This window comes from Lepidothrix coronata, unplaced genomic scaffold (genome assembly GCF_001604755.1).
Source record: "Lepidothrix coronata isolate B3197 unplaced genomic scaffold, Lepidothrix_coronata-1.0 Scaffold79, whole genome shotgun sequence".
Classification (NCBI taxonomy): Eukaryota; Metazoa; Chordata; class Aves; order Passeriformes; family Pipridae; genus Lepidothrix; species Lepidothrix coronata.
The window spans coordinates 1,281,209-1,309,182 of NW_016690259.1; the positions used below are offsets into that span (position 1 = coordinate 1,281,209).

At 37.5% G+C, this 27,974-nt stretch overlaps 1 protein-coding gene across 6 annotated transcripts in view; it reads right to left on the reverse strand.

Annotated features, from left to right (window-relative positions):
• Window positions 1–27,974, reverse strand: part of DCLK2 (doublecortin like kinase 2) — an 83,378-nt gene that overhangs the window by 15,695 nt on the left and 39,709 nt on the right. For 3 of the 6 annotated variants that reach the window (XR_001875671.1, XM_017820138.1, XM_017820140.1), the window contains exons 3-10: window positions 24,466–24,568; window positions 22,590–22,691; window positions 21,259–21,309; window positions 17,545–17,639; window positions 10,539–10,611; window positions 9,483–9,591; window positions 4,635–4,692; window positions 418–537 (exon numbers count right to left, since the gene is read on the reverse strand). Coding sequence is in view for 3 of the 6 variants with exons in the window: in XM_017820138.1 (XP_017675627.1) it covers window positions 418–537; window positions 4,635–4,692; window positions 9,483–9,591; window positions 10,539–10,611; window positions 17,545–17,639; window positions 21,259–21,309; window positions 22,590–22,691; window positions 24,466–24,568 (711 nt within the window). In the remaining 3 variants the exon portion in view is untranslated. Of the gene's footprint in view, window positions 1–417; window positions 538–4,634; window positions 4,693–9,482; window positions 9,592–10,538; window positions 10,612–13,208; window positions 13,400–17,544; window positions 17,640–21,258; window positions 21,310–22,589; window positions 22,692–24,465; window positions 24,569–27,974 lie in introns of those variants that run through there. The other 3 variants (XR_001875672.1, XM_017820139.1, XR_001875673.1) reach the window with 2 other exon arrangements.

Here is a 27,974-nt window from a genome sequence, read left to right on the forward strand (position 1 = left end):
CTGCCCAGGGGGCTGGGAATCGAACCCGGGTCGCAGCGGTGAGAGTGCTGCACCCTAACCACTAGACCACCAGAGGCCAGTGAAATAAATGCAGGTGTTCTGTTAGTAAAAGCACATCTCTATCAGCCCTGCATATTGTAAGCATGATATAAAAACCACTATCAGCTTCTGCTTAGACTGTGCACATTGCAAAATTACCTCAAATCTGTGTTGTTTTAATTACATTAAAAACTGAAGAGAGATAAATTCCATTGTTATAATTGATCGAAAAGAGTATTTTTATTATAAAAAATGCAGGTTGCCAGTGAAATCGTATATGATTACGTCTCCCAAGACCTTAGTGTTCCCAGATGCTGCTCAGATCTCAGACCAACACAGAGAATTCAAACAAGATAAATAAAGCCTCCTTAGTCTTACCTTGACCAGCTCCATCACCAGATAGAGCTCTGTTGGGGTGTCCATTTCCTCTATAAGCATAATGATATTTGGATGCTTCACTCGACGCAGAATAGACACTTCATTTTCAATCAGGTGCTCCTGTTCAGAACAGGATGGAAAAGTTTATCTGAATAGACATGAAATTGCCAATTCACTTTTCCTTTGATCAGCTGATCACTTGATCAGTGAGCCCCTTTGTTGCTGTTTAATTTATATAGCAGAGGGTTATTGTCAGATGCTGGATTTTAAGTTGTGTTTCACCACTGACCACATTTAATTTAAAATACTGTATTTCACTCACATAAACAATGGGATACCTCTGAAAAAAGACCCCAGAACATGACAGCAATTCAGGAAGTGCAGATTATATTCTTATGTGGGTATTATGAGGTGAAATTAAGTTCAGAACCTTTCTGCCCCCAAGCTGGATCATTGTAACCTGTCACCCCTCATCAATAGTCAACATGTTCTTGATCCTCTCCAGCCTTCACCTCTCATTTAGTGTAGGTTACTCAAGGACAGATTACCTAGGATTTATATTCAAGGACTTTATTTTTTTTTTAAAAGTTGTAGAATATATACAAGAAAAAAATATTATAACTGCTTTGGTTATGATTTTCAGTTCATTTTATATGTATGTTCAGATTTACAATCTGCAAAATGTGTAATAGCTCAGTTAAATCGTTGTGACTCCAACAGCTTAACAGCACACAGATTGCGTTTAATTTCCCCTTCCCTAGACTTCTGAGGAACTAATGGCTTTCAAGAACAAATTAGTTTCAAATGTCCTGTTTTCTGGAACATTTTAGCACATGGTTAACATTGGAGAGCGAAAAAAATTACATGCCCCTTTCACGTGAAAGAATGATTTTAATTTTCCTTTATAAATATTGGAATACAGACGTATTTAGGTTCACTGCAAAATAAATACCAATGCTTGCATAAAACACGAGCACCCTTACGCTGGGGCAGATAACAAATGATGTCACTGGACTCAGAACTTATTCATGTTTAATGCACCGATTAGTAGCATGCATTTCATGCATTTGTGAACAGAGCATTAGAAGGAGATGTGATCCACTGTGCAGAGGCAGTGATTGAAGATCTCGTGCTACTTCACCTTCTTCTTACAGGGTTATTTACGGATGCACTGTGTTTTTGCCAAAGCTCTGTGTGGCTACATAACTCAGAAACCACATGCCATGTGTGCATCTCATTTCGTGAGAGTAAGGTGCGGCATATATGGGTTAAACAGTCACACCTTTGAAATTCAGTTTGAAAGAGCACCAATTGTCATTCTGAACAAACATATGCCTGCTCCAAGCAAAGTGCTCTGGAGGAAAAAAAACAAACAAACATGAAGCAATTTTGTTAAACACAATGCTGAATCTCATCACCAGACAGAAGTGAACAGCCACAGCATACTAAGCCTTAGGGATGGAAGCCTGTAAATTCAAAACTAACATTAAGAGTCCAAGCAAAAACTAGAATATTATTATAGCTTTTTCTACCTAAAGAACAGATAGCATATTAAATTTATTACATCCATTAATTACAACTAAGGCACAATAGCTTTATCTGTGCTTTCTTTGTTTCACATGACTAAATTGTTAATTGCTTTAAATAAAGCTCAGGAATAACTAATGTTTATTTAAAATAATAATAATTTTTAAAAACAGTCCCGAAATGTTGTTGAGCTACTGTTTAAAATGCTGACTAATATGTGTGTTTTTATTTTCAACCACCCCACTGTTTTGCTCTATTTTGCTATATAAAAAACCAGTAATTTTCAAAGTCATTACAATGTTTTTCCTGGATAGTGCAATATGTGCTTCAGTTTACATTAATATGATTTATTTACAGTGAAATTACTGTGTAATTAACATTTAAGCCACTCGTGGAAAATACATTAGTCAACTGTATTCAAGTTTTAGGACATCCAAGATCAACTGCTATAAGGAGCAGTGAGCAACACTCAAGTCATCCATATTTGGGCTGGATGGGTGTTTTCAAAGCAGTGCTTATGTTGGCCTGTGAAACTAAGCGAGGAAGGAATAAGCTGTAGCAAAATTTAATTATTTTCTCTGTTGGAATTCTTCCTGGACAGTTCTGCCACTGCCCTAACAGGTATAAACATCTTCCTAACAACAGTCTGTAGCTATACAGATACAGATCCTTTTAAAACAGGCAAGAATGCATCCATGGGGCTGATTTTTTAATTTGTTTTAAAGCAGGGAGAAAGACATATAGAAAATATGTCTAAACCCTACTGTATTAAACAGACTGTCTATCTCTAGACAGTTGTAATTTGTGATACCTAAGCAGCTGACTCAGACAAGTAATAAGCACCACCTAAAGCTGCAAGCTGTACACATCATCCAAAAATTTTGTTTGGGTCACCCTTCCCACAGCTGAAGAAATTGCAACATTCAATCTCAGAAAGGCAATTTTAGTGCTTTTTCTCATGGTTATGCATTTTTAAGATTCCTTTCTAAATTTTCTAAATAAACGTGGAGAATATGAGATAAAACAATGTGGATGCTGGAACACTGATCTCCTAGCACCTAACACATGATTTAAAATCATCATACATAAAGCAATTCTGTTTTAGCACCTCTACTTAGAGGAAGTCATCACAGCATCATACAGCTCCTTACCACACAAAGAATGTCACACACACTTGCTACATCCTCCTACAAGGACACATGCAGCATTTGGAGCTCTGAATGACACTTCAGAGCAGTTACAACATGTAATCAGCAAAAAGGATACCTTTGATTTAAACCCCTGACTTGGTTACAAAGATACCTCTAGAATCATTCCAATCAGTCATTTACATAAAAAACATAAGGTATCTGGATCAAAAAGTCCATCTTTTTAGTACTTGAAAGAATGGTGTATTGCCTACTGTGAAAGAGACTTCAATGCAGAATTTGATTGTTAATAAATACTGTGATCTTTTAGCTAACTCTTAACTATGAACCACTTAATTCCTAAGTTACTTAAGAGCATATTGGTTTAAGATCAAAAGCAGTGAAAATAGAAGTATTTTATTTGCTGTTATCTATTCCAATGCTTAGTCTACATTCTTGGCTGTAGGTTGGCTGTTTTTCTTCCTTTTTAAAAATATACTCATGAGGAAAGGAAAGAAGGGGTGGGACAATCTCAGATATCTATTTCACAGAATCACAGAATTGTTTGGGTTGGAAGGGACTAGAGATCTAGGCAGGATCACCTAGAGCAGGTTACACAGCAATGCCATTCAGGTGGGTTTGGAATGTCTCCAGAGAGGGAGACTCCACAATCTCACTGAGCAGCCTGTTCCAGAGCTCTGCCACCTTCAATGGAAAGAAGCTCTTGCTCTTGTTCAGGTGAAACTCCTTGTGCTCTAGTTTATGGCCATTACTCCTCATCCTCTTGCTGGGCACCACTAAAAGGAGTCTGGCACCATTTTCTTGACACTCATCTTTGAGATATTTATATGCATTAATAAGATCCCCTCTCAATCTTCTCTTTTCTAGACTAAACAGGCCCAGCTGCCCCAGTGTCTCCTCGTAAGAGATGCTCCAGACCCCTCATCATCTCGGTGCTCTCTGCTGGACCCTCTCCAGTAGCTCCTCGTCTTTCTTGTACTGAGGAGCCCAGAACTGGACTCACTATATGAGATGCTGTTCTGCTGAAGAGGCAATTTTGGAATTATTTTTTTAAGCTTGAATTAAAAGAAAATGTTTAGGAACTCAAGAGATCCTTGTTAATACAGGATGGTAAGAGTATGTAAACAAAGAAATGGCTGCAAAAATTTCTTTCCAAATCCATGTTCTGCTTACAAAAGGGATATGTAAAGCCATAAAAATAGAAAAATAAGAGGCAGAGTGGGATGGGAATCACATAAATACCAATATAGCTACAAATTTCCTTTCTCATATTTTACAGATCAAAATAATTTCAATATATTTTGGGTGCATATTATAATTTTTTTGTCTGTCCAATAAAATAGACAACAATTAGTTTGCTTTTTACTCTGTTATTTAGTAGACTAACACTCACTGCTTTTATTATTTGCTTCTTGGATACATTATCATCTTGTTAAACAGATATTCTGAAAATACTCAGAAAACCCAAATACACCCACCATTTATGACTAATGAGCAGCTGCTAGTGCTGCTTCTGTATACATGCAAATTGTTGTACACTACCTTCCCACAGCATTTAGCCTTGTCTATGATCTTCAGGGCAAACTCCTTTCCTGTGGATCTAGCAAGAAAAACATGAGAGCCATTAATTAGAAACCGATCAACAAATTGTGGCATTATCTGTAAATACGTCGTCATAACAGAATGTCGTGACCCACCGAGATTGCTGACAGAAAATGCACAGAATGGGCTTGATTTTGGTTTTTGTTTTCTCAGCAGCATTTGTGCCTGCTGTTTCCCTGACTACCACAACCTGGCTCACTTGGTGTATTAATCCCAGGATCCGGCTGCAATTTATGCTTTGTGACCAGGCACGATTCTGTTACTTCCTTAATGCAACATGCAAAATTTGCCTTCGGCCTTCCACTTAGCTTTGTTCAACTGGTAAGCTTTAAAGAAAAAAATCATACACATATATGTGTAAGTGAGCAGAAGAAAGACTGATATCCTAGTAAAAAAAATTCAGTAAGATTCAGCAGAGCTAAAACCCCATAGTTCATTACAGAGTAGTCTAAAATCCTGTAGAATCTATTAGGTACTGATTTTGAGCTTTTATATTTCATTATTCCTTTATTTACTTTTTTACTTTGTATATAACCACCCTCTTAAAATCCTCAGGACTTTAGATGCTGTAGAATTCAACAAAATGCTTAAAAAAAAGATTACTGGTTTTGGTAAGTACTCTCACAGAAGGAGCTCTTGTTTGTGAATCGTCCCTTTAAGCAATAAAAATCTTCATTTCTCCAGAAGGGGAGAAAATGAGAGAAAAAAGAAACACAATGTAATTTTTTTTTTAAACTAAGAAGAAATTACTACTTATATTAATGATGAACATAAGAAAGAAAAAACTTTAAGACCCTGTTGCTACTCTTTTGTATTGTGCCAATGCCTACAGACTCCAGGTTGCATCAGAACACCACTGGCATGTTCAGCAAAAACAGGAGGTAGTTACAAAAGCAAAAACAGGCATGTTTTTACACTTCCAGGGTAGTTTTCACTATGCTTTTGGCATTAGATACAACTAGTCCAAATCAGTACCTTACAGAAAAAATAACTGAATTAACATCTAACATTCGATATATGCATTATTGAAAAAATGCAGCAGGGAATCTCTTCCTTGAAAAGTGCAGCTGTAGCTGCAAGGTTGTCATAGTTACAACCTGATTTGGTCTTTAGATAGAAGCCTTATCTAAATGGTATCCGTGAAATGCCATCCTCTCATATTACAGGCACGATGTAAAATCTACTATGAATACAGCATGTAATTCAGAATCACAATTTGTGCATTATACTATAAATTATATCTGAAAGCCTTCAAACAACTGATCAGCAAAATCCACTTAGCAAACCTTTGGCACTTATGTTGTGAGAAAACAGGAGTTAACATTCACAAAGCCAATTCATCAACCAACTTCCTCCTGCAAATGTCCTCTACCACAGCACCTAAGAAAAAACCCTGGATATAATCCATATAATTTCTGTGCTAATACCACAGCACTGTCTGACAGGTTTCTGGTATTCTTCTGTCGAGCTGTCAGTGCCCATCTGTTGAATTATGTCTTTATATACAGACATATAGGCACCCTTTACAAAAGAGACCCCCTTATTCTTCTTGTAGAACAGCTGGTATAATGGGATCCTAGCTCCACAACTAAGGCTTCTTAGCATAGCACTATTAGAAATTATGTAGAATTAATAGGAATTAAAAGAGAAGCATTTATGGTTGGCCTTTCCTCTTTCACTCTTATTATTAGCAATTACAGTTGTGTATTTATTTTATATAAAATTCATTTAACGTTTCACTAAAGATTTGATCAGGTATAAAACCAGACATTTAAGTTTAATTTTGCCTTTTTTTTCTTTTTGTTTTTACAATTGGAAGGTTGTTTTTCTAGTCCAGTTTCCTCATTCCAAAAATCACAGATGACATTTTGAAACCCCAGTGACCTACCACCCCTTGTCCCATTTCCAGTGGAACTTAAGCGATTTCCAAAACGCACAGCTGATATTTCTGAAAATAATATATTATGTAAGCTGATGCTTTTAATCTGCTAGCTTTCATGAATGTTGTTCACTCTATAAATAACAAAGGATGTGTGGCCAGTTTCAGGGTGCATGAGAAAACACTGTGAAGCATCATTCATCTTGTGCTTGAGCTGAAACTTTGGGATTTTAAACCACGGAAGAACCTTTGAGACACAAGGTATGCTGGGACCTGAGGGGATCCACCTGTCCCAACGGGGAAAATGCATCTTTGGGCATTTCTGGGGGAGCTGATTGAGAGAGCTTTAAACTAGACTTGATGGGGGAAGGGGATACCAACAGGATTGTAGCAGGTAAGCCAAGGGTTGGGATGACATCTCCTAAGGATGGCAATGCCAATGGGAACATTTGCACTGCTCCCAGGAGCATGAAGAGCTCAGGAGTGTATCTGAAATACTTGCACACCAATACACGCAGTATGGGAAACAAAAGGGATGAACTGGAAGTGTTGCTCAGATCTCAGAGCTACGATATCATTGCTGTTCCTGAGACCTGGTGGAATGAGTCCCACAACTGGAGTGCTGGGATGGAAGGCAGGAGCCTGTTTAGGAGGGATAGGCAGGGCAGCAAGGTAGAGGTGTTGCACTGTATATAAGGAAGAGGTTTCACTGCACAGCCCTTACAGTCAGTGATGTGGTTGAGAGCTTCTGGGTGCAATGCAAAACAAAGGACATGGTGTAGTGGTAATCTGCTACTGGATCACCCAGTTGGGATGTAAGCACTGTTGAGTTATTCTGTAGGTGAAGATGAGAAATTACTGTGGAGACCCTGTCCTTATGGGAGATTTCAACTTCCCAAACATTAAGTGGGAATATCATACTGCTGTGAAAACAGGTCTTGGAAAGTCTTGACGTTTGTAGGAGATAATTTCTTGTCACAGGTATTCAGTGAGCCAACTAGGCAAGATGCCCTCCTAGACTTGCTATTTTGTGAGCAGAGAAGGACTCATGGGGGATGTAATGGTAGGTGTCTGTCTTGGTGATAGTGATCATCAAATGGTCGAGTTTAAAATTTTTGGTGTAACGAGAGAAAAGGACAGCAGTGTTGCTATGTTGGATTTCAAGAAAGCAAACTAATTTATTCAGAGAGTTCTTTATCAGAGCATCCTGTATCTTCTTTTGAGGATCAGTTGCTGGTCAGTTTTTAAGAACTATCTTTCAGAAGCACAGGTGTAGGAAATTCCATTGTGTTCTAAGTCAAGCAAGCAGAGCAGAAGACCAGCTTGGCTGAACAAGGAATTCCTCGTGGTAATCAAGAGGAAAAAGAAGTTGTACAATCTTTGGAAGCAAGGTCAGGCTCCACAGAAAGATTACAGAGCTTTAGGTCGTATTTGTAGGGAGAAAACAAGAAAGGCCAAAGCACAATTAGAGCTGAAACTGGCCAGTGTTGTGTCAGACAACAAGGCTTTTTGAAGTATGTCAATAGCAAAGGGAGATCTAAAGAAAACATACTTGTTGAAGATTGTCACCTGACTAATAGAGATTAAGATAAAGCAAAGGCATGCAATGCTTTTTTGTTTGCCTCACCCTTTAGTAGTACTGATAGACATGGGGCTGCCCGGTCTCCTGAGTCAGAGGACCACGAGAGTGGGAGCAGTGACTTTCCATCTGCTGACACTGAAATTGTCAGGGACCAGCTGCATCAGCTGAGTGCTCACAAGTCCCTGGGGCCTGATGGGATTCATCCCAGAGAACTGAAGGACCTAGCAAATATCATGGCAGGACGCGGCTCAAAGATATACCAAAGGTCTTAAGAGTCTGGGGAGGTCCCTGCTGACTGGAAGCTCACCAGTGTTATTCCAGTTTACAATAAGGGCACGAGGGAAGACCCAGGGAACTATGGACCTGCTAGACCTTCTGGAATGAGATGTTTTCATTCATAAGTACCTTTCTTTCCTTTTAATAAAACCAGAAGATGAGGATCAAATAGTAGAAACCATTTCTGTAACTTTTATGGTTTTTACAGTCATTTGCTGAATTTCCCCAGTATTTGCAAACAAGTTGGGAATTCCTCATAATATTTAAGAAACTGACATAGCTCTCAGATTGATGAAGATAGCAGAAGGTGGTTCTAAAAAAATACACTGAGAAAGTGACAGTCAAATCATCTGTTATGTTTGCACTAGCAGCACAGTGTGACACAAAGCTTTCAGAGGAAGGGCAGTAATATAGCACAGGTCTGTAAAGGTATCCTGTCTACCCCATGGGAAATCAGGCACAAGAATATTTCAGGGTCGAGTGTACTGAAGGGTCTATTTGCAAAGTCTCTGGCTACTCAGCGCAGTACCTCACAGAAGAAGGAAGCACAAGGGAGCTGGTAGCACAGGCTAATAGCCAACAACTGCACGCCTTTAAGAATGCTTTACCCACAGTATACTGAAAACTGTGAAAAATCATGTAAGCAGCAGGCAGTAGGGACATTAGAGCAGCAGAAGTGCTGAGGCAGAAGGGGGGGCTCTCAAAGACTGTTTAGATGCCACATACTGTCACCCACAGCCATCTGTAGTGTGAGGGATTTCTTGAAGATCTGTGGGGTTTCCTTAAGAGTCACCATTAGAAGGTGATACCTCCTTTAGGTTTTGGGATAAAAAATGTTTCTCTGCTGTTCTCATACTCCTTTGCTAGAAGAATACATAAGAAGCTCTGCATATTTCATTATGCCTATTTCTCCTGAAGTGTATGCATATCTTTGCATATGGGTATGCTGCTCTTTGCTTTCATCTCCTTACATTTTTCTAAGAAATTATGTTAATGCACAGGGCTTTATCCAGTAAAATAAACAGCAGTACTGAACAGTTTCCTTGCTCACCGTTCTACACACTCCTTTACGACAGCAAAATTGCCATCACCAATCACCTTCCCCACTTTGTACTTCTCAAGAATGGTAGATGACCCTGAGAACTTGTTTCCATTCACGCCTGTAAAAAATAAAAAAAAAAGTCAATAATGCAAACTGAAGTGTCAGCAGGATGCAGTATATCCCCAATGGGTTCCACAGATACAGAACAGTCACAAATGCAAAACAAAACTTAAAATAAGCTGTTTTCTTCACTGCTTATTCCCTTGGTTTTATCTCAAACGTAAGAAAGAACAAGATAAACCCAAAGTTGTTTGACCTTTTAACACACAAATCAATTCTTACTATGGTTTTGTATAGGCATATTCTAAAAGTAATTAATGCAGTTAGAAGTTCTTAGTCTAAAATTTTCTGAGCTCGAATTACTTTTTTGAAGTACCTTTTTGCAAACTCAGTGTAAAAATGCAAATAAAATTCATCTGCAATGCACGTAAAAGACTCAAAAAGTTTTATCTGCTGATTTCCTTCAAGTTCCTATCTATGGCTGCTGCTGAAACATGCAAAGTGCAAGGAATGCTGGTAGGCACTTATTTCAGTATTTTTAAAAAAAAAACTACTCTTAAAATGAAATTTAAAAATAATTAAAAATAATTAACATTGCTTTAAAGAGATAAGGAATGAAAGGTTAAGTTTTCCTATGGTCAGTTGATAGGCCAGTGGTTCTACCTGAAGTACAATCAGCTCTTTTAAGGAGGGTTCCTCTTTCAGTCCAGCCCCAAACACATTTCTGGTGATACTGCAGGTCAAAATCAAATTCCTAACAGTGACTATTGAAGAGCATGGTCCACTGATATGCTACCACTTGACAAAAAAATTTACAAAATTTGTTTCCTATCTTTACTGCCTTGATGTAGAAAATGTAGTAACAATTTTTCCAAGATAAGTTTGTTGACAAGGTATCAAACATCTCAGAACAGAAAAGGATTTGGAACCACCTAAAAGTGCTAAACCAACTGTCACCTACAACATAATTTTTGCAAGGACTGTTAGCAATTACTGGTGTCCTACCTTCAGGACTCTGGCAACGGAGTGATTCAGGTACACCATTCACATTGGAAGAAGATCCACCATGTGGAGAGATCTATGGATATACACAAGAACTTTTTATTTCTGATGGTAATCACAAGAAAGAGCCATATAAGAAAGTAGCAAAGTTGGAAAAAAACCCACCCTAAAAACACCTATAACCAATCAGTTCACTTTTTACTCCCATTGTATTTTTATTCTTGTTTCCTCATCATCATAAGAATACATCATCACTTACACCAATTTAAAGATTCAGTCCCAATATTCCTATTTAGATAAGCAGTTGAACACATCTGAGTAAAAAGCAAAGAAAATTCCTTCCAGCTGCACCTACTTCCAACTATACACAACAGTCAGTTGTGTGGAGCCAACATTCCCTCCTCATTCGACACAAGATCATGACGACAAACTCTGCGCACGTTTTCATGTCAGCTGAGGCAGCCACCTCCAGACAACCACCAAGAGGCCAGTGCAGCAATCACGTGCTGTCATGTTGCAGTCTAACACATCTCTTCAGAGATGGCACTGTCTGAGGTTTCCCTACCTGAACTCTATCCAGATATGCTCCCTTTAGAGTAGCACTGTAACATGCTAGGAAGGTAATAAAGAAATGTTTGCGTGGCCCTACCAGTTTTCATTTAAAGAAGAGAATTTTGGCATAGGTGGTCAGGTACATCTATGATAATCAGATTTATTTACTAATCTATCGAGCTGTATTTTAGGTTACTATACATGTGAAGATTTATCACATCTACAAGCACTTCGAGTTAGATGTGTGATACACATCCAGACACAGATTCAGTTTTAGTAACTATGACACTGTAAAAAACAAATATCTAAATTATTTTGAAGCATGACGGCTGAAGAAAACTAATTTTCCTGCACTAAAAACTTAATTGGTACTTCATCTGAATCTTCACAAGTCTACTTACAGTCATCCTGTCATACTGCCCAGGGACAGACACAGCAATAAATTTTTATTTTAAAAAGGGGGGGAGGCATAGGAATGAATGCCATAAATAGTAAAATGTACTGGCTGTGTTCTGTACACCACTTTCGTAAGTTCTCCCATTACAGCTATATATGCTCCATAAAATTAAAATACATTTTAGATCATTCCCCCTCTTCTACGTAAAATTTCTTGCTGTTCTGTGAAGTTCCATATCTTGTTTTCTTCATGGGCTATTATAGTAGCTCACTACCCACCACATAAAGGATTAAAATGCTTCTCTGCCTTAAGCTTAGTGTCTGTTGAAATGGCTTTGCATGACACCGGGAATGCAAATGCAGCATTTTCCGTTTTAGCTGACATTGTCTGGTTACACTGCTGAATATTTTAAATCATTAACACTATTGTCAGTGAAAGAACTGAACTGACAGATAGGGATATTGTCTAAAGGCTCATGAAATGCTAATGAATGCTTAAGTTTCTAATGGCAGCTGAGCTGCCAAATCAGCTAAAGGTACAGTAACTATAAACTGTACAACTTAATTTTGCAGAGCCTCTAAAACAATGAAGTTTACTAGCATTTGGCACAGGAGTAGCATCAAACAGCAAGCAGTCAGCTACTACTCTGCTTCTCGATAATAACTTAAAACTAGGCTATGTTAATGCTGCTGCATTTCTGAGTTATCTATTTATTTAACAAGGATCAGGAACAAGGACATTTGGGTTAAATGACATTTGTGCAAAATCATGAGTCAGTTTTATAACCAGTCACATCTTCTTCAAGGATGAAGCAGAGCTAACAGAACAGATCACTCACTGCAAAGTATTAGTCATCAGCCTAAAATATTAGTAATCTATTTTGGGTATTCAGTGAGTGACAATACATGGGAATATCTAGCCCATATTTCCAACTTCCTTCAGTCTTGTAATCAGGGCAGAGCATGACAGGGCACATTCCTTCTTACCACAGTATTTACAAGAAAGCAAACAATAACAGGAAAAAAGCTAAAAGGAATAAAAAAAAATATTGCTGCTGTTGTGGCTGAGGTGTTAGATCAGAATCTGAAATGGCAGGTTTAACCCTAGCTCTGCCACAACTCCACATGTGGTGGGATTTTATTTTTTGTCTCATGAGAGTGTGAGGAAGGATCAGATATAAACCCATATTCTTCTGAAGTGGAATGGTACCTTAGTTGGCAAATTTTTGCACTCTGGATTAAAGTATTATCCATGACACAAATGTTTGTGGAAACCTTTGGGTATTTTTTTCATATCAAAGGAAATACCTAACTCCTTGGCAGCTAAATGGGACGGTGGCTTCTAGAGCATCCATCTAAATGCTTCCTGTGTCTGTCCTTCTTTCATGTCTAGAGAGAAATTAAGGACTTTAGCCACCAGGTTGCCAGGCATACAGAGCTCCTGTATACATTGTCCTGTACACATTCATCAAGTGCTGAAGAGACTGAACTGTAAGGTACACACATACACATATGTATGCAGACCCACATCCTTGTGTCTGGAAAAATGCAGACAGAAACATGGGACACCGACACAAACATTATTATTGTAATACCCTCCAAGTTCATCTAGCCAAACTTAAAAAAAGTAAGTCTATTACTGCTAACCTTTCCTTGAGTTCTGAGCAAACATTGCTGTGGTAATCTTTCATCTGAAGGCTAAGAAAGGAATGTGAACTCTCATACCTTCAGAAAAACTCCTTGGTATTCTCCAAGCAGCTCTGTCTTTATGAAAACATTCAAATTGGTGATGAATCTAACTGTAGACTATGAATATTTTAGTGAAACTGAATTAACTGTAGAAGTATTCTCTGAAATCTGGGGACACTTTGGTAGTGTCATTGTAATTCATCCTGGCAGGCTGCAGGAAGAAAGGGCTAAAACATATTCCGAAAGGAAACAAAACATTTATATAATCAGTATTTCATTTGAGATGTTGGCAGTATTTATTATTATAATGATTAACAGTAACATAATCTGTAAGACAGAAACTTTGTATTTTTTAAGCGATACAAAAACACTGTAGTAACCCAACTATACTGAGAAGCTACTTTTAAAAATACAATAGCCAATTAAAACGTGGTGATTATGCCTCCATTAATGTGAGCATATATGGTAGGGCATATAGATATATCATGCACTTTGTTGCACTATTCTGAAGAACCAGAGAAAGATTTACCCTTTTTCTAGAGATATTTTTGAGTGGCATCACTTTATATAAAGCATGTAGCTAACTGATGAGAATGGTGAAGGGACTTGACAACGAGTGCAACACCTCAGTTTCCCTACCAGCACAAATTAGCCAACTCTTTTCCTCCACTGCACAGGCAAAAAAGATGCTGAATTGCAAATATAACAAATGCACCACTTAAAGAGTCCCTCTATGAACTGCTATGGCACCTAGGCTGGATAATCGCATGTAAATATTCTTAACATGCAACTACCCACAAAGCACATGTGTACAAAATTGAGGAGATTAAAAACCTTGATGAAGATAGGCACTAATCCTTCAAATCACTTAAGCACATGTTTAACTTTAAGTACATTAACATCCTCATTGAAGTAAAAGGGACTACACAATAGCTGAAAGTTAAGCATACTTAAGTTATTTGTTGGATCAGGTTGTAATGCCCTTTCACTTCGGTCATTTGGCCAATCAATTGCAAAAATAATACTAAGACAAATTCAAACACGATGATACGTAAGGCAATTGGGATTCTAAGAAAGGCCTCAACTGTAAAGCTTCTTTATTTGTACAATTTTATTTTCTTTTTAAAAAAGATTATAAGACACTGTGGTACTTAATTTCAAGAGGGGACAATAAAGTACACCCAAGTAAGCGCAAGGAAGTTATGACACCACTTTCCAAAATATTAAATTTAATCTAGTCTCTGGATGATTTTTATGGTACAAATTGCGCATAGTAACAGATGCACAAGAAGAGTTAAGAGTGAAATTAACCCTAACAGCATTGCATTAAAATGCACACTTAGAAACAGAGAAAAATGTTAAACCTTTCAATTGTCACTTGCCCACAGAACAGCAAAAGGACTCCTCTCAGTCAGTTGTCACCTAATGCTCTATTATCATTATTTCTTAATCCATGAACTAGATTTTATCTCTACAGAAATTTAATAGAACAACCAGAAACTCGGCACATTTTATCAAAGAAGAATATTTACAGAGTCATTTACTTCATGCCCATACTTGTTAACTTTTATATCTAAATCTTCACCTTGAAGAAACCCTCTGCAAAGGCTGGATATCAAACTGGCTTACTGTATGTACTAAGCAATTAATAGCACAAGGGCACTCTGGCTGGAAGAGCTAAAAAGGACAGAAAGAAAGCCCTTTTCTTTAAAGATAAGCTGTTCATGAGGAATGTTTCCTGAGAGAAACTTTCTGTGCCTGAACAGAGCACTTCTTATAAAGTGTTGTGAAGCAGAAGGAATCCTTGGGGACTGAAGAGACTTCACCTTGAAGGAAAAATGGCATTCAGAGAACATGATGCAGGACTCCATGTCTGAGACTAAGAAAAATTGCTGCAGCAATCAGTATCTTTTGCAAGCTGACTGCCTTGATGTTTAGCACTATCACTTAAGCTCTATGTTGACTGTCAAACTACAAAAAGCTTAGCTAGGTTCTAATCTACAGTAAAATATTTTACTTTAAAAAATAAAAAGCTCTGGCTTTTCAAATAAAGCAGTTTTTAAAGTACAGTTCATGTGCAGCTGCTCTGATGCTCTACTCTTTACAGGTAGAAATGTCAACCCTGATTCGTTCCCTTTTTTCTGCTGCCTCAAGCTCCTATAAAACCATTAAGTGCTGCTGTTTCATCTTCTACAAAAACAAACATATGATTTCTACACAACAAACCACTCAAAATATTGCATTCCCAAAGCCAGAAAACTCTTAAATACAATTTATTCTGTCACTCTCTGCCATGGTATGTATATCTACATTTTCATTCAGCTGTAGTGATGGCGCCTTCTCTATACAACTGCAGGAAGCTGAACTGCTTGTCTTTGCAGCAATGCAGTCTTGGCAACAAGGAATTACTTAACAATAGGGAAAAAGCAGCAACCTCAAAACAATAAAATTGTTCCCTGATTTCTCCGTTTTCCTCATCAGACTAACCAAAACCAATTCTACAAAAAAAAAAAAGGGGGGTTTCTTTAAAGAATATGGTTTTTTATATTGATACTTCCCCAAAAGAGACACTCCTACTAGAACATAATCAAGAAACAAGTGTGACTGAACAGCACACTTGATCCTTTTGGAATTTACCCTGCGATTCACTAGATAACATTCCCTATCTTTTAGTTTCAGGAGCACAGTTGGGATACTCCTACTGAACAGATGCATCCTAATGGAATAAACCAAGAGGTACTCACTACTTCAGTAACACATCAGGTCTGAGATGCTTAATTTGGTTTTGCTGTTTTCTTTGGTCATATGGGGATGTATTATTTGACACGAAAACCCATTAGTATCCAGCATCAATTAAATTCCAAATTGAAAAAGTACAACAGCCTACTTGAGTGAAACAGACAGTGAAGGGGAAAGAGGACATGTCCACTTTAGTGAGAATTGCTTGTTGCTATCAGAATTATCTCTGTCTTAATGGGCTTTAATCGGCTAAAAGCAGACAGGACAGCAGTGGAAAAAACGAAGCAAATTATCTAGTTTCTAAACTTGTAATTTCATTAAAGACAGACAAAAGAGCATTTGTTAAATATAGTGCAGACTAGATGGGAGTCTAAGCCCGATGATTTTGGTGTTCTCTACTGTAAGATCTACTGCAGAGTTGTCCAGACAAACTTTTAAGACACACAGCTCTAATTCCCAGTGTCAGAACTATTACTGCTCTTGGAAATGCTTTACAGGAGAAAGCCTAAACTATGTTGCTTTGGATAAAGAGTAGCTATGGGATGGTACAGGACAACAACATAAAGACAGAGTTCAACAGTAAATTACCTCAATGAACCAAATAACTTCAAACATAATTAAACAAAGCAATAAAAATAAAAAACAAATAAATTAAAACAAATATTAAATAAATTAATTAAATAAAATCTTTTGTCAGAATTATCACAGAAGCCTGGCAGAAACCAGTGGCATTACTCCTTGCAAAACAAAGACTTGATAACAATTAGCATGTCAAAACCCAAACCTAAGTACTATTCAAATCACGTCCTTTAGGCAGTCTCTTAACTGCGAAAACAGTTTTCCACAGAATTATGCAGCCTCTTCACAGACAGGAGTTCACCAATAGGAGCTATTACTTGATGAGAATAATCAGTGCAAACCATCCAGGCTGCTTTAAGAAAGGCTGCAATTGATGATTCCATAAGAAAATTCTCCTTGAAAGGACAGCTGCACAAATGCAGCCAAAAAGATGCTCAACTGTGCCTCAGGCTGTTCTTTTTATTTTACTGAGAGAAAGGCACAGAGCAGCCTCCAAGAACTGTAAATGTCACCAGTTTTTAAGTGGGAGAGGAAGGGAATTCTCTTAGTGCAACACAGAAAAATCTGCCAGACATGAGGCTGCTCCCAAAGTAACTCCTCAAATGCTTTCAGACAGGAGACTGCATTAAGGGGTGAAATTGTGTGCCACAGATGGAGAAGGGTGCTTCAGATGAAATTTGGGCAATGCTACAAGACTACAAGGCATTGAAAAGAGGATACTACATTTATATAGGCTGAAGGAATATAAATTACTTGGAGGATTTCTGCAGTCCATGGAACAACGGAAAATTTGGAGGGTAAACTGGCATATTCAAGCCACCACCACCCTCTGTCTTTCCTAAGCTGAGTGTTCAAACCCCGCTAACCAAACACAATACAAAAATCTTACTTCAAATCTATTCTCCATTTCATACTAGCAAAAATTATACTAGCAAGGCTACCCTACAAAATTACAACTTTTTCCTTTTTCTTTTTTTTTTTTTCCCTTCAGCACCACTGAATACATTCAATGAATAATGGAATGTAGGGGTTTCTACAGTTCTTTTCTACTTACCTTGAGTCCACGAAAGCTGCCTGGGCTTGTTGGTGAAGAACTGGAGGACTTTGTAGATTTTGGGGTAGATAATTGACTGCTTGGGGTTCCATTAACTGGTGAAAGCAATAAAAGTAAACAAATGGAAGAACAGATTAATAAAATTCAGAAACTGTAACTTGATTTTAGACCTAACATACTTCTCTTAACAACTTATCCCTCAAGTCTGCATACAAAGACCTCCTCAAAAAAGACTCCTCAGCATTTGGGAATAAATTACAGACTTGCATGCCACACAACTGCACCCCAAAAAATTCATGTGGATGGATGTGGGTTCAAAAAGACACACAAATATTGGATTTTAATTCCAGAGATTAGAAAGGCCTATTCTGTCCTTTGCCAGTGCAAGAGTTTTGCGTAAATAACAGCCACAGCCTTTAAAAATTACACAATTTATTGTGAAATCACACAATGAAATTTGTATAGAAAAAATGCTAAAGACATTTGACCCTCCTTCTATTCATTTTGGATCAACACTACTTTCTAGGTAGAATGTTTCACAGAACACAAGTTGTTTGTTTTTCTTCCAAGAAAAAAACCAAACAATTATGAACTGTTTGGATTATAAAGAACTTAGGCAGTAGTTCAGAAAAAATATGGATTTAGGGGGAAAAACCTCAACAAGGGAAAAGCTGTAGGTTATTTCTGAACTTCCAATAAGTACAAGTGTCTGTGAAAACATACACTCCCTCTCCCTTTGACTTAAAGAGTTCATTTATGTTAAGTCCAGTTTTCCAGACAGGCCTCATACAACATTTGTTATATCTCTGGTGACTTGAATATAACTTAAGTCGGTCCTTGTATTTTTCTGAAAAGAACAAACTGAAGAATTTCATTATGCAGACAGAATAGCACACTGTCCACCATACACAAATATGATGCAATGTTATATGATCAGACATTATTTCCTTTCTAACTGAACCTCATTTTTTGTGGGAGAGAAAAATAATAAGCAGAAATTTAAGAGCTAGAAATGTTTTGTAGCTGATTCACAGTGATGAATTATTTATTCATGAAGAAAAAACAACTCTGGTAAATAAAAACTTAGCTTCAAATTAATTAACAGATACACCTGCAAATATTCTGTCATAGGTTATGCATCACTTCTTAAACAGTGCTATTGGATTTATTTTACAAGTGTCCACTGACCTATTACATTAACATTCTCTGAGTGTCGAAGATGCCCTCCAAGGACTATTTTTATGACATGGGCAGTCCATCTGCCAGTAGGCCAGGCTGACTGCATTGCAACTTCCATAAATCCCTGTTTTTCACAAAAATCTTTCTCTGGTGTATGACGTTAAGATATAACTAATTAGCATTTAGCTACAGAATAAGTCTATCTTGAAGTCTGGTAACTTGGATTTACATTCTCACTTCTGTTGTAGGACTAGTACTTTCTCCTAAAAATATTCAGTGTGTCTAGGATATTTTTGTCTTGACTTTAACAAGGATTGCCTGTAAGAACAACAGGCGAATTACTTAAGTGGGTTTTTCTAAGAAGCTAAAAGTATTTAAGAGTATACATCCCTCCTGCACACTTCATCACTTTGTTTTGGATAATCTTTTTGAAACCTGGCACATCAATACATCCTTGTTTTATAAAGAATTTGCAAGTACGACAATGAAAAGAGCTACTGAATCCTGTTTTCTGCATGACCAAAAATGAGATATTTCAGTAGAAGAGTTTGCTTCCAAATGACAAACTGTTACTACAGGAGGAAAAGATTTTCATTTGTTCACAAATTCTTTTATATGGCTCACAGAAATGTCACTATTTCCTGAACATGACCATTAAGGTCTACACTACAAGGCATCCTTCTTTGTCTCTAAGTCACTTCCATCCTCTTAAACAGTGACAGAACCACTAAACTGTACCAGTGAAACTGGCTGGTTAACGTAATGTTCTCTCCTCTCAAAACTGTCTAAGGGAGAACATCCCACTGACAGTACTGTAGCTCTTTGCTAATGTCTTAGCAATGCTTGGTGGACAAGGGTGGTGTTCTGAGCCAGGGGTGTGACTAGATGACATCCAGAGGTCCCTTCCAACTTTTGTCCTTTTATGACTCTACAACACATGGTTCATTCTGTTGAGGATGCTACTGAAAAGAGGCATCTGTAGATTCCTTTTTGCCAATGTCTTCTGAGATCCACTGCATGTGAGTTGGTACAAAACTGCAACCACAGAAAAAGCTGGAATTGGCCCTGTGTAGATGTAAAAATTTTGCACTTATAGGGAGTCAGCACTTGCTTGTGTTGGTTTTGTCTGGAGTAGAGTTAATTTTCTTCACAGAGCTAGCACAGGGCTCTGTTTTTGATGGAAAGTGTTGATAATACAGGGATGGTTTTGTTATTGCTGAGCACAGCATCAAGGCCTTTTCTGTTCCTCACATGGCCTGCCAGTGAGTAGGTTGGGGGTGCACAAGGTGTTTGGGGGGGACACAGGCAAGACAGCTGACCCTGACTGACCCAAGGAGTACTGCAGACCATACGGCATCACACTCAGGAAAAAAACTAGGGGGAATTTTGGCAGAGAGATTGCTACTTGGGAACTGGCTGGGCATCTGTCATTGGTCATTTGCATCACTTGTCTTTCTTGGGTTTAATTTCTCTCTCTTTGTTATTTTCCTTTGCATTACAATACTGTTGTTGTTACTATTATTGCAATTATTAAACTGTTCATAACTCATGAATTTTCTCACTGTCACCCTTCCAATTCACTTCCTTCATGCTGCTGCAGGGAGGAGTGAGCAAGTGCCTATGTGGTGCTCAGTTGCTGGCTGAAGTTAAACAGCTAAAACCGCTATTTCATAGAGCAGCACCTTTTTTTTTCTCCCCACTCAAAAAACCACACGAGCAATCTGTACAGGCACAAGAATTGTACAGGCAAAAACTTGTCTGATCCTATTGATTTGCTGATTATTTCACGTACATTTCAAACCTAATTTTTTCATCTATTCTCTAAGCATAAATCCTTTTCAGGTTTCTTTCCACATGCATACCAGTTTGAACATACAGAAAAAAAAATCTCTTCTGTCAGTCTTAAACAATTAGGCTACAGTTCTTTAGCATATTGGAATATTTAAAACTGCAAAACTATTAATACTCTTTCAATTGTTAACTTCTAATAGGGTCCAAAGTCTTAAGTTATTTGCTAATCAAATTATATGTTACTTGTTTCACAGATACTTTCACTTTGAACTGAAGGTTCAGAGAGGTTTCTCAGTGTTTAAGAACTTAGGCTGAAACAATAAAAGAAAACAAAGAGAGATAAGAAAGTGCAGATAAAATGAAAACCTACAACATGGTTTTGCACTGCTTTTTTCAGTAACATTCCTGTCTTTTTTTGCTGGTTGAAATTTTCTCTTATAATAAGCTTTAGAATAGACATATAAATGTGTTGCTCCTCAGAACGCTCCTCTACCTGTAGTCAAATTATACCTCTAAAAATTTAACTTTGACACCATTAGCAGATGTCCAACAAGTAAAAAGCATTATTTTGCTCAAATAATCTACTTCAACAAAAAAAACAACACCCATTATGTCTCTGCTTCATCGAATGCAAAATGTGTGTTTCAAGCTTGAAAATATTCACAAACACAGCAAAAAGAATACAGGTAAATGGAGAGGGAGGAGACACACTACTGATACACAGCCATAATAGCAATGGCTCACCTGGGGATTTTGCTGAAGAATGAGCACTGGAGTAGTGGCCACCCCTCTTTACTGTACTCATGTATTTGACACAAAGGAAAAAGACATTAAGGAAAGAAGTTATTAAACAGCTCTGAGCATGCATGAAAGGAAGAAGGGTAAATAAAGATAAGTAAAGACTACATGAAAAAGAAAGGCAAGTAAACAGAAGGATAAATATCAGACATTTGGATAAATTTTTCAAATTGACCAAACCAAGGGAGGTCCAAGTAGAAATAAGTAAGGCAACAACAGCACTGATTTATAAATACTTTGCATAAAATCCATTGCTGATAGATATTCTACGCGATCTCATTGGAGGCAACAGAATTGCACGAAATGTAGATCAGTTGCAAAACTTGTCCTTTATGCTACATTTTTCTGTGATCCTTCTTTGAAGCTTTTCAGTTAAATATTCAACCTTTACAAACAGATTATAAATATTCTACTTTGAAAGAACCCAAAGACATAAAATTACTTTAACCAGTGTCAATTAAGCAAAACAAATATTGACGTGGAAATGAGAATATGGAACATGTCACAGGTTTGAATACACACACGGGAGCTTACATGTACAGTTACATTCAAAAAAGAGCATTGTATATTTACATATTCAATGGTTTGATTTCAGGGCTACTTCTCCAGGTCTGAGAGAAAAAAAATTAAAGTTTTACTATATTTAGAAATTAAATGCAGAGGTTAAAAAAAAAAATTAAAACCCCAAGTTTCTCCCTTTATTTATTGCACAACAGACTCAATGGTTGGAACATATGATGTTCAAAACCTTTCTTGAAATTACAAGAAGAAAAAAAATTCTCTGCTAACGGGCAATAACATCACAGTACATCTCCTAAATTTACTTTAAACATCAAAGTCCTGTATTTCCTGCAATATTTGCCTTATATAGAAAAAAATCTTTCAAAACTTAAGGGTATACTCTACTTCAATGAACACAAATTTAACCACATAACCACCTTGTAGTTAACAGTCTTCAAGAAAATCAAGTGCCATGCTGAAAACATATCCCAAGTGTACAATTAGCACAAATCATTTCAATGTGAATAAACTGAAATTATTTGTTCCTGCAATTAAAAAATAGAAACCATATTTCTTCCCAGAATTAAAAAAAAATGCAAATTTTATTTTAGATTAGTATTAAATCTATGAGCCAAACTGAAAGAACATTCTTTTCTCCTCAGGAAACAAAGCATGGCACTTGTATTTTAGACAGAGCCAACAGCTTTCTTCACACTATTAAACAAATTCTAACTTTCATGTATTTCATGTGTTCAGCTTTTTCCTAGAAGTAGTACCTGAGGCAGGTGATTTGCTTCGACGTGAAGGTCCTGGACTTTTGGATGCAGTGTGCCTCATGCCAGATGATCGGGAATAAGAGGACTTCATAACACGACATTCTACAAAGCAAGCAGGTAAGAGTTTTGCCAACAGCTCAGTGTTACAGCCTTCCTCCACACACCCCTGATGCTGTTTATTATCCAGAAAATGCCCTCCTGAACTAAACAAATTTGTAAGAGCATCTCAGAACTCTAACCTACTTCGCATAAAAACATATTTGAGCTACTCAAATACTGTATGTAATATTTTGCATATAACACTTCTTCATGTCTTGAAGCTGGTTTATTACTATAATTTAAGTTTGTACATATGCTGATGCCAAGGTTCTTCTGATAATTCAGTAAATTCTGCATGCTGTAACAGCAGTTTCATATAGGGCAACTGCACAGCCAGCACCATTTCCCTTCTCTTGCAAGAAACTGATGCTGTGATCAATTTTTGAACAGGTGAAAAACGTCTATTGTTTCCAAAAGGCTGAAACAATAGATTACTGTCATTTACCATCAGCTATATATTATTAAATAAAAGACAACCTAAGTGGAAAAGTAATCAATAGGCATACATGCACTGACACTTTGGAAACATTTCATTCCTACAGCTGGCATCGTTAGCAAATCATTCTGAATGGAATCATATATATTTCCCTCCTAATTTTGTCCCTGTTATTCATCACTGCAATGTCAATGTCATCATCAAAAATACTAAAGTTGAGCTGTATGCCCTGCTAGTCATGTTCCTCTCTGTACCTAACCTGCTTTTCCAGAGTTATTAGAGGAAGCAGGGACCACCAAAGCTGAAGAGACAAAGGGAGGAAAAAACCCTCCATCACTGGGTTCTCAGTGAGGAAATGAGCCCAATTAGTCTCTGCACCTCGTAATGTGAAAAGTAATCTCATAGCCTTAAAATGTGTAAGAGAAATTAGGATCATGGCCAGACTGGGATTTGCATTGTGAGTTAATACAGAGAGGGGGTAGATGTCTCATTCCGGGAAACATTCAAGGTCAGGTTCAATGCAGCTTGGAACCATGTGAACTTTTTTTTGAAGATGTTGCTGCTCAGGGCTGGAGGGGTTGCAGTAGATGACTTTTAAAGGTCTCTTCCAACTCAAACCATTCTATGATTCTATGAACATGGAGAAAAAAACCCAACATGTATATGATTCGATAATCCAGGACAATTCTAAACCTGCCTGGTAGAGGCAGCTTTTCTTTTATTTTCCTTGAACTTTACATCATAAAGTTTCTCTTCACAGAAAAACAACTTTCATAAACAAGTTAAATTCATGATTTGTCCAAGGTAGACAGGACAGGCACAAAGTCCCAATTTGTCTCACCTCCTTCCCTACCCAACAACCCCTATAATCTCACAATATATAAAGGATCAGCACTTGGTCTACAGCAGACAAAACTGGAATATGTGAATTGTCTGGCAGGACAATTCAAGACCTGAAACGAGCAGGGTTACATATGTGACCTTTTAAAAATCTCACAAATATAGAAACATGGAAATTATCTTACAGTCACAGATGTCAAAAGTGAGCATTTTTAACAGATTTCAGATTCATTATATTGATGACTGAACCTTTCAAAATTCAATGCTACTTTCCATGTAACTTTAGAGACAGTGTCTGTTTTGCAGGAAAACAGATCAGGTTTGTTAGTGCATTTTAACAGGTTCACAGAATCCAGATGGCGGTTTGAAAAAACTTTTTTGATCCATAGGAAGATGTCTTTCCATGTATAGTTTCCTAAATGACATTAACTCTTGAGGATTGAACAGGGGAGCTGGGGGGATATTTTATTCTTTAAGTGGGTTTAGGATGTACAGTCTTACCGCTGTGATCTAGCACGAAGTCATCCTGAGCATACCGGTACTTCTCAGGCCCACACGCAATGAAGACATCGTCATCTCCAAAGAAGTCTTGCAAGCACGTTACCTTGATAGCAAAATATATAAAGCAAAATGAACAAATGCAATACTTTCAAATACTAAATCCTCAGTTGGCCAGCAACAATAAGTTTGTCTTTACCTTTTGGCAGTGATACCATAATGTTCTTTTGTAATCATACAAACACTTGAGTTCCCCAGTACTTCAGGTCTCTAGTAGTGCAGGAAACCTCAGGGCCAAGAATGTAAAACATGACTACTCCCTACTTCCAAAAACACCTTCTCTTCTGTTTAACACCTCTATTTTTGCCAATAAACTACATAAGCACTGATGACTTTTGCCTTTAACTACATATGCAGGCTGATGACTTTGATAGGAACATCTGAAAATACTATTCAAATATCAAAGCTTCTTACATTAATTGCTTGTAGGAAAATCTGTTGAGTTAAAGAGATTGCATCTGGAATTTATTTATTTGTATGCTCTGTTTTAATGCCCTGTTAAAAAAATAAAATAATTCCTCCTTTTATGAAAAAGTATTTCATATTCAAGAAAAAAAGAAAGAGAGTCCCTTCCATGATCTTTGCAGTTGTCTGTCCTTAATTATCCCAGTAATGATGTTGCAATGTATTTCAAGAAGGATGGGGATATCAGAAAGAAAAATGTTTTTGACATTCTTTAAAAACACAAAATCAAAGACCTTGAAAAAACTTCAAAAGTCAATAAAAATCCATTTGTGAAGGAGCAAGTGTTTGCTTTAAAAACAATGAAAACCAAAAAGCTACAACAAGAAATTCCACTGAATTCTAACTCCCTTGTAAGGAAAAAAAGTGTTTGTAGATAGCAAGCTATTTTTTAAAATTCAAACAGATTAAAATTTTGCTGTATTGTTTCCATATTCATTTTAACACTTCACACCCAAATGAAATCTGGAAGTAAAAGTCATGTAGAAGCTACGTAATTTAGAATTATTTGGTAAAACTACAAAATTAAAGTGGTAAAACAAAAAACTGCTTTTAGAGAAACTAGCTTTTTCTCCTTCCCCAGGTACCTGTCAACAACACCATTTCCCTATTTTACCCACTGTGATAATACTAAACATTGGCAGAGCTACGAGAAGGGGTCTCTACTGCCTGAAATATTCCAAGAAACACTCAGAATATCAATGACCCTCAGCTCTCTGCAAGACCAGCACAGGGCATTTCCCAGCAGCGCAGTTGTCATGGCAGCTAACCCAGGAGAACAGCCAGATACTCACCGCAGTGCCACATGCAGTATCCAGCATTTGTGTCACTGTGTTATGCAGCCAAAGGGCTCCAGCCATCACCAAAATCCTTTTATTGTTATCTAATGGCTGCAATGACAATTTGCTCTCATAGAGGAGAGACATTTTCAGCTCTGCTTGAAACAGCTGCTTCAAGATAACCAAAAAGGCAGTGAAAACTGGATTCAAAAGGCCGTACAATTTAAGAGAAGTTTCGCTAACTTGGGATTTGTTCCTCTCTGCTTAATAACTCTCTCTACCAGTAAGAGGACTCATCATCATTTCCACAGATTTCAGGAATCCAGCAACCAGCCCAAGCTCACCACTACAGGAAAAGCTGTGAGAAAGGTTCCACAACACTTATCCCACACAGGCAGAGATGTTCTGTGAGGTTCAAGTTCACACCCAAGGCCCCTAAAATTGGGTGCCACTTCCACAAGTTCTGCCTACCCACCACTGCTCTACTCGTGCCCCCAGTGCCTTTGCAGTGCGTTTTGAGCAGGTTGGAGTTGGAGTTAAATGTTGTGGTTTAGCAGTGCCTAAAATTAATCCTTCTGCTCTGATTGAAAGCCTTGCCCTCACCCCTTAACCCATCCAGTATAACATCCAAGCTGAAGAGTAAGGGAGGAGGAAATGACAGGTTTCATGTCAGACTCTGCATGCAGCAGCATCCTTTTGTTGTCTGCAGAACAATTCTACAAAGGAAGGGTCAGATTTGTGCACAAAAGCTGTCAGGAGTACCCTTAGAAATGCACCAGAAAATCTGCTAAAAATGGAGATTGGGAATGAATAAAGAACTTTATGAAACATATTAATTCCCATAGGGGCTTTCTCATATGTCCATGTATATAGTTTCCCCAGGCAAGAATACACAGGAGTAATCATGAGTGCCAGTGATCAGACAAACTGCTGGAGGTAGAGCAATGACACCTCCATCTTGGAGCTCAGGCTAATTCCAGCCTCTCATTCTGCTCACACGCTGTTGTATCTGACCTGTGTGACTTCCACCTGCCAGTCACACACCTCAGGAGACTTCAGCTTACTGCAAAAGACACTAAATACACTTATAACTGAAAGCCAGCTAAGTGCAAGTATGAGAAAGATTTACACAGATGCTCTCTATATTCCAGCAGTGAATACTGGAAGTCCTCCTTCTCCCTACAAATAGTCCAGAATGGCTAACATAAAATACACAAGAAGAAAAAAATATTGAACAATTGCACGCAACAAGGAATAAAGATCTGCTAGCATTTACAAGTCCCAAATTACCACACATGATGAGGTGAGGGAAGCATTTTTAAAACCAAGCTCATGGAAATGTGTTTTCCTAAAAGGACTTTTTCTAGGCTTTTATCATAATAAAGTCAAAGGCACATCTCTCAAGGTGCAAACTGATGTTAAAATGAAGTCTTCATTTCCTACAGGATTAAAATTAATGTATACAGTGTAATTAATGATAACAACTCACTTAGTATACAAGAAAATATTCAGAGAAAGCTGAAATTAATAACTTGTTTGCACATGTTTGTAAATGCTGCAAATCCACCACAGTCTAACTTGCAAAACACACGATTCTGCTCCAAAGAATATATGTACTTAGGTCATACAGGAGTTTTTTTGTAAATTTGATCAGAATTCAATCAGTTTAGAAATTTAAAACCAAAAAATTTTGAACATTTTTTCAAAGAATGTCAATTATTCCAATAAGTTAGGGATAAAAACTTAGTTTTTCAAACTAGTGTAGCACAATGCTGCTTCTTTTTTCACTAACCCTCTATATAGTCTCACCCACTCTTTGTTTTGCTGTGCTTAGCACTAAAAGAACTGTTCCGTTGTTCAAAATCTTTCCTAAAATGCCTTTCCAAAGAAGGTGGTATTAGCAAAGCTGCATAGGAGTGTATCATAGCAAAATCAGTCAAATAAATATGTACTCATTCATTCAAATAACAACTCTGTTGCTACTCCTCATGCTGTGAGCTTTCATGCATGAACTTGAAAACATGAAAAGCTTTAGACACCTTGAGGAAGGTCAGCACCAAAATGAGATTTGATATTTAACACTGTTGGGAGCTTTTTTAAAATTAATCATCAAGTAATTTTTGAGACTCAGATCTGTCCAATTCCTAGTTTACATCCACAAAAGCTCTAGACAAGTACCTTCAATGCACGCTTTCCATCACTGCCTTTACA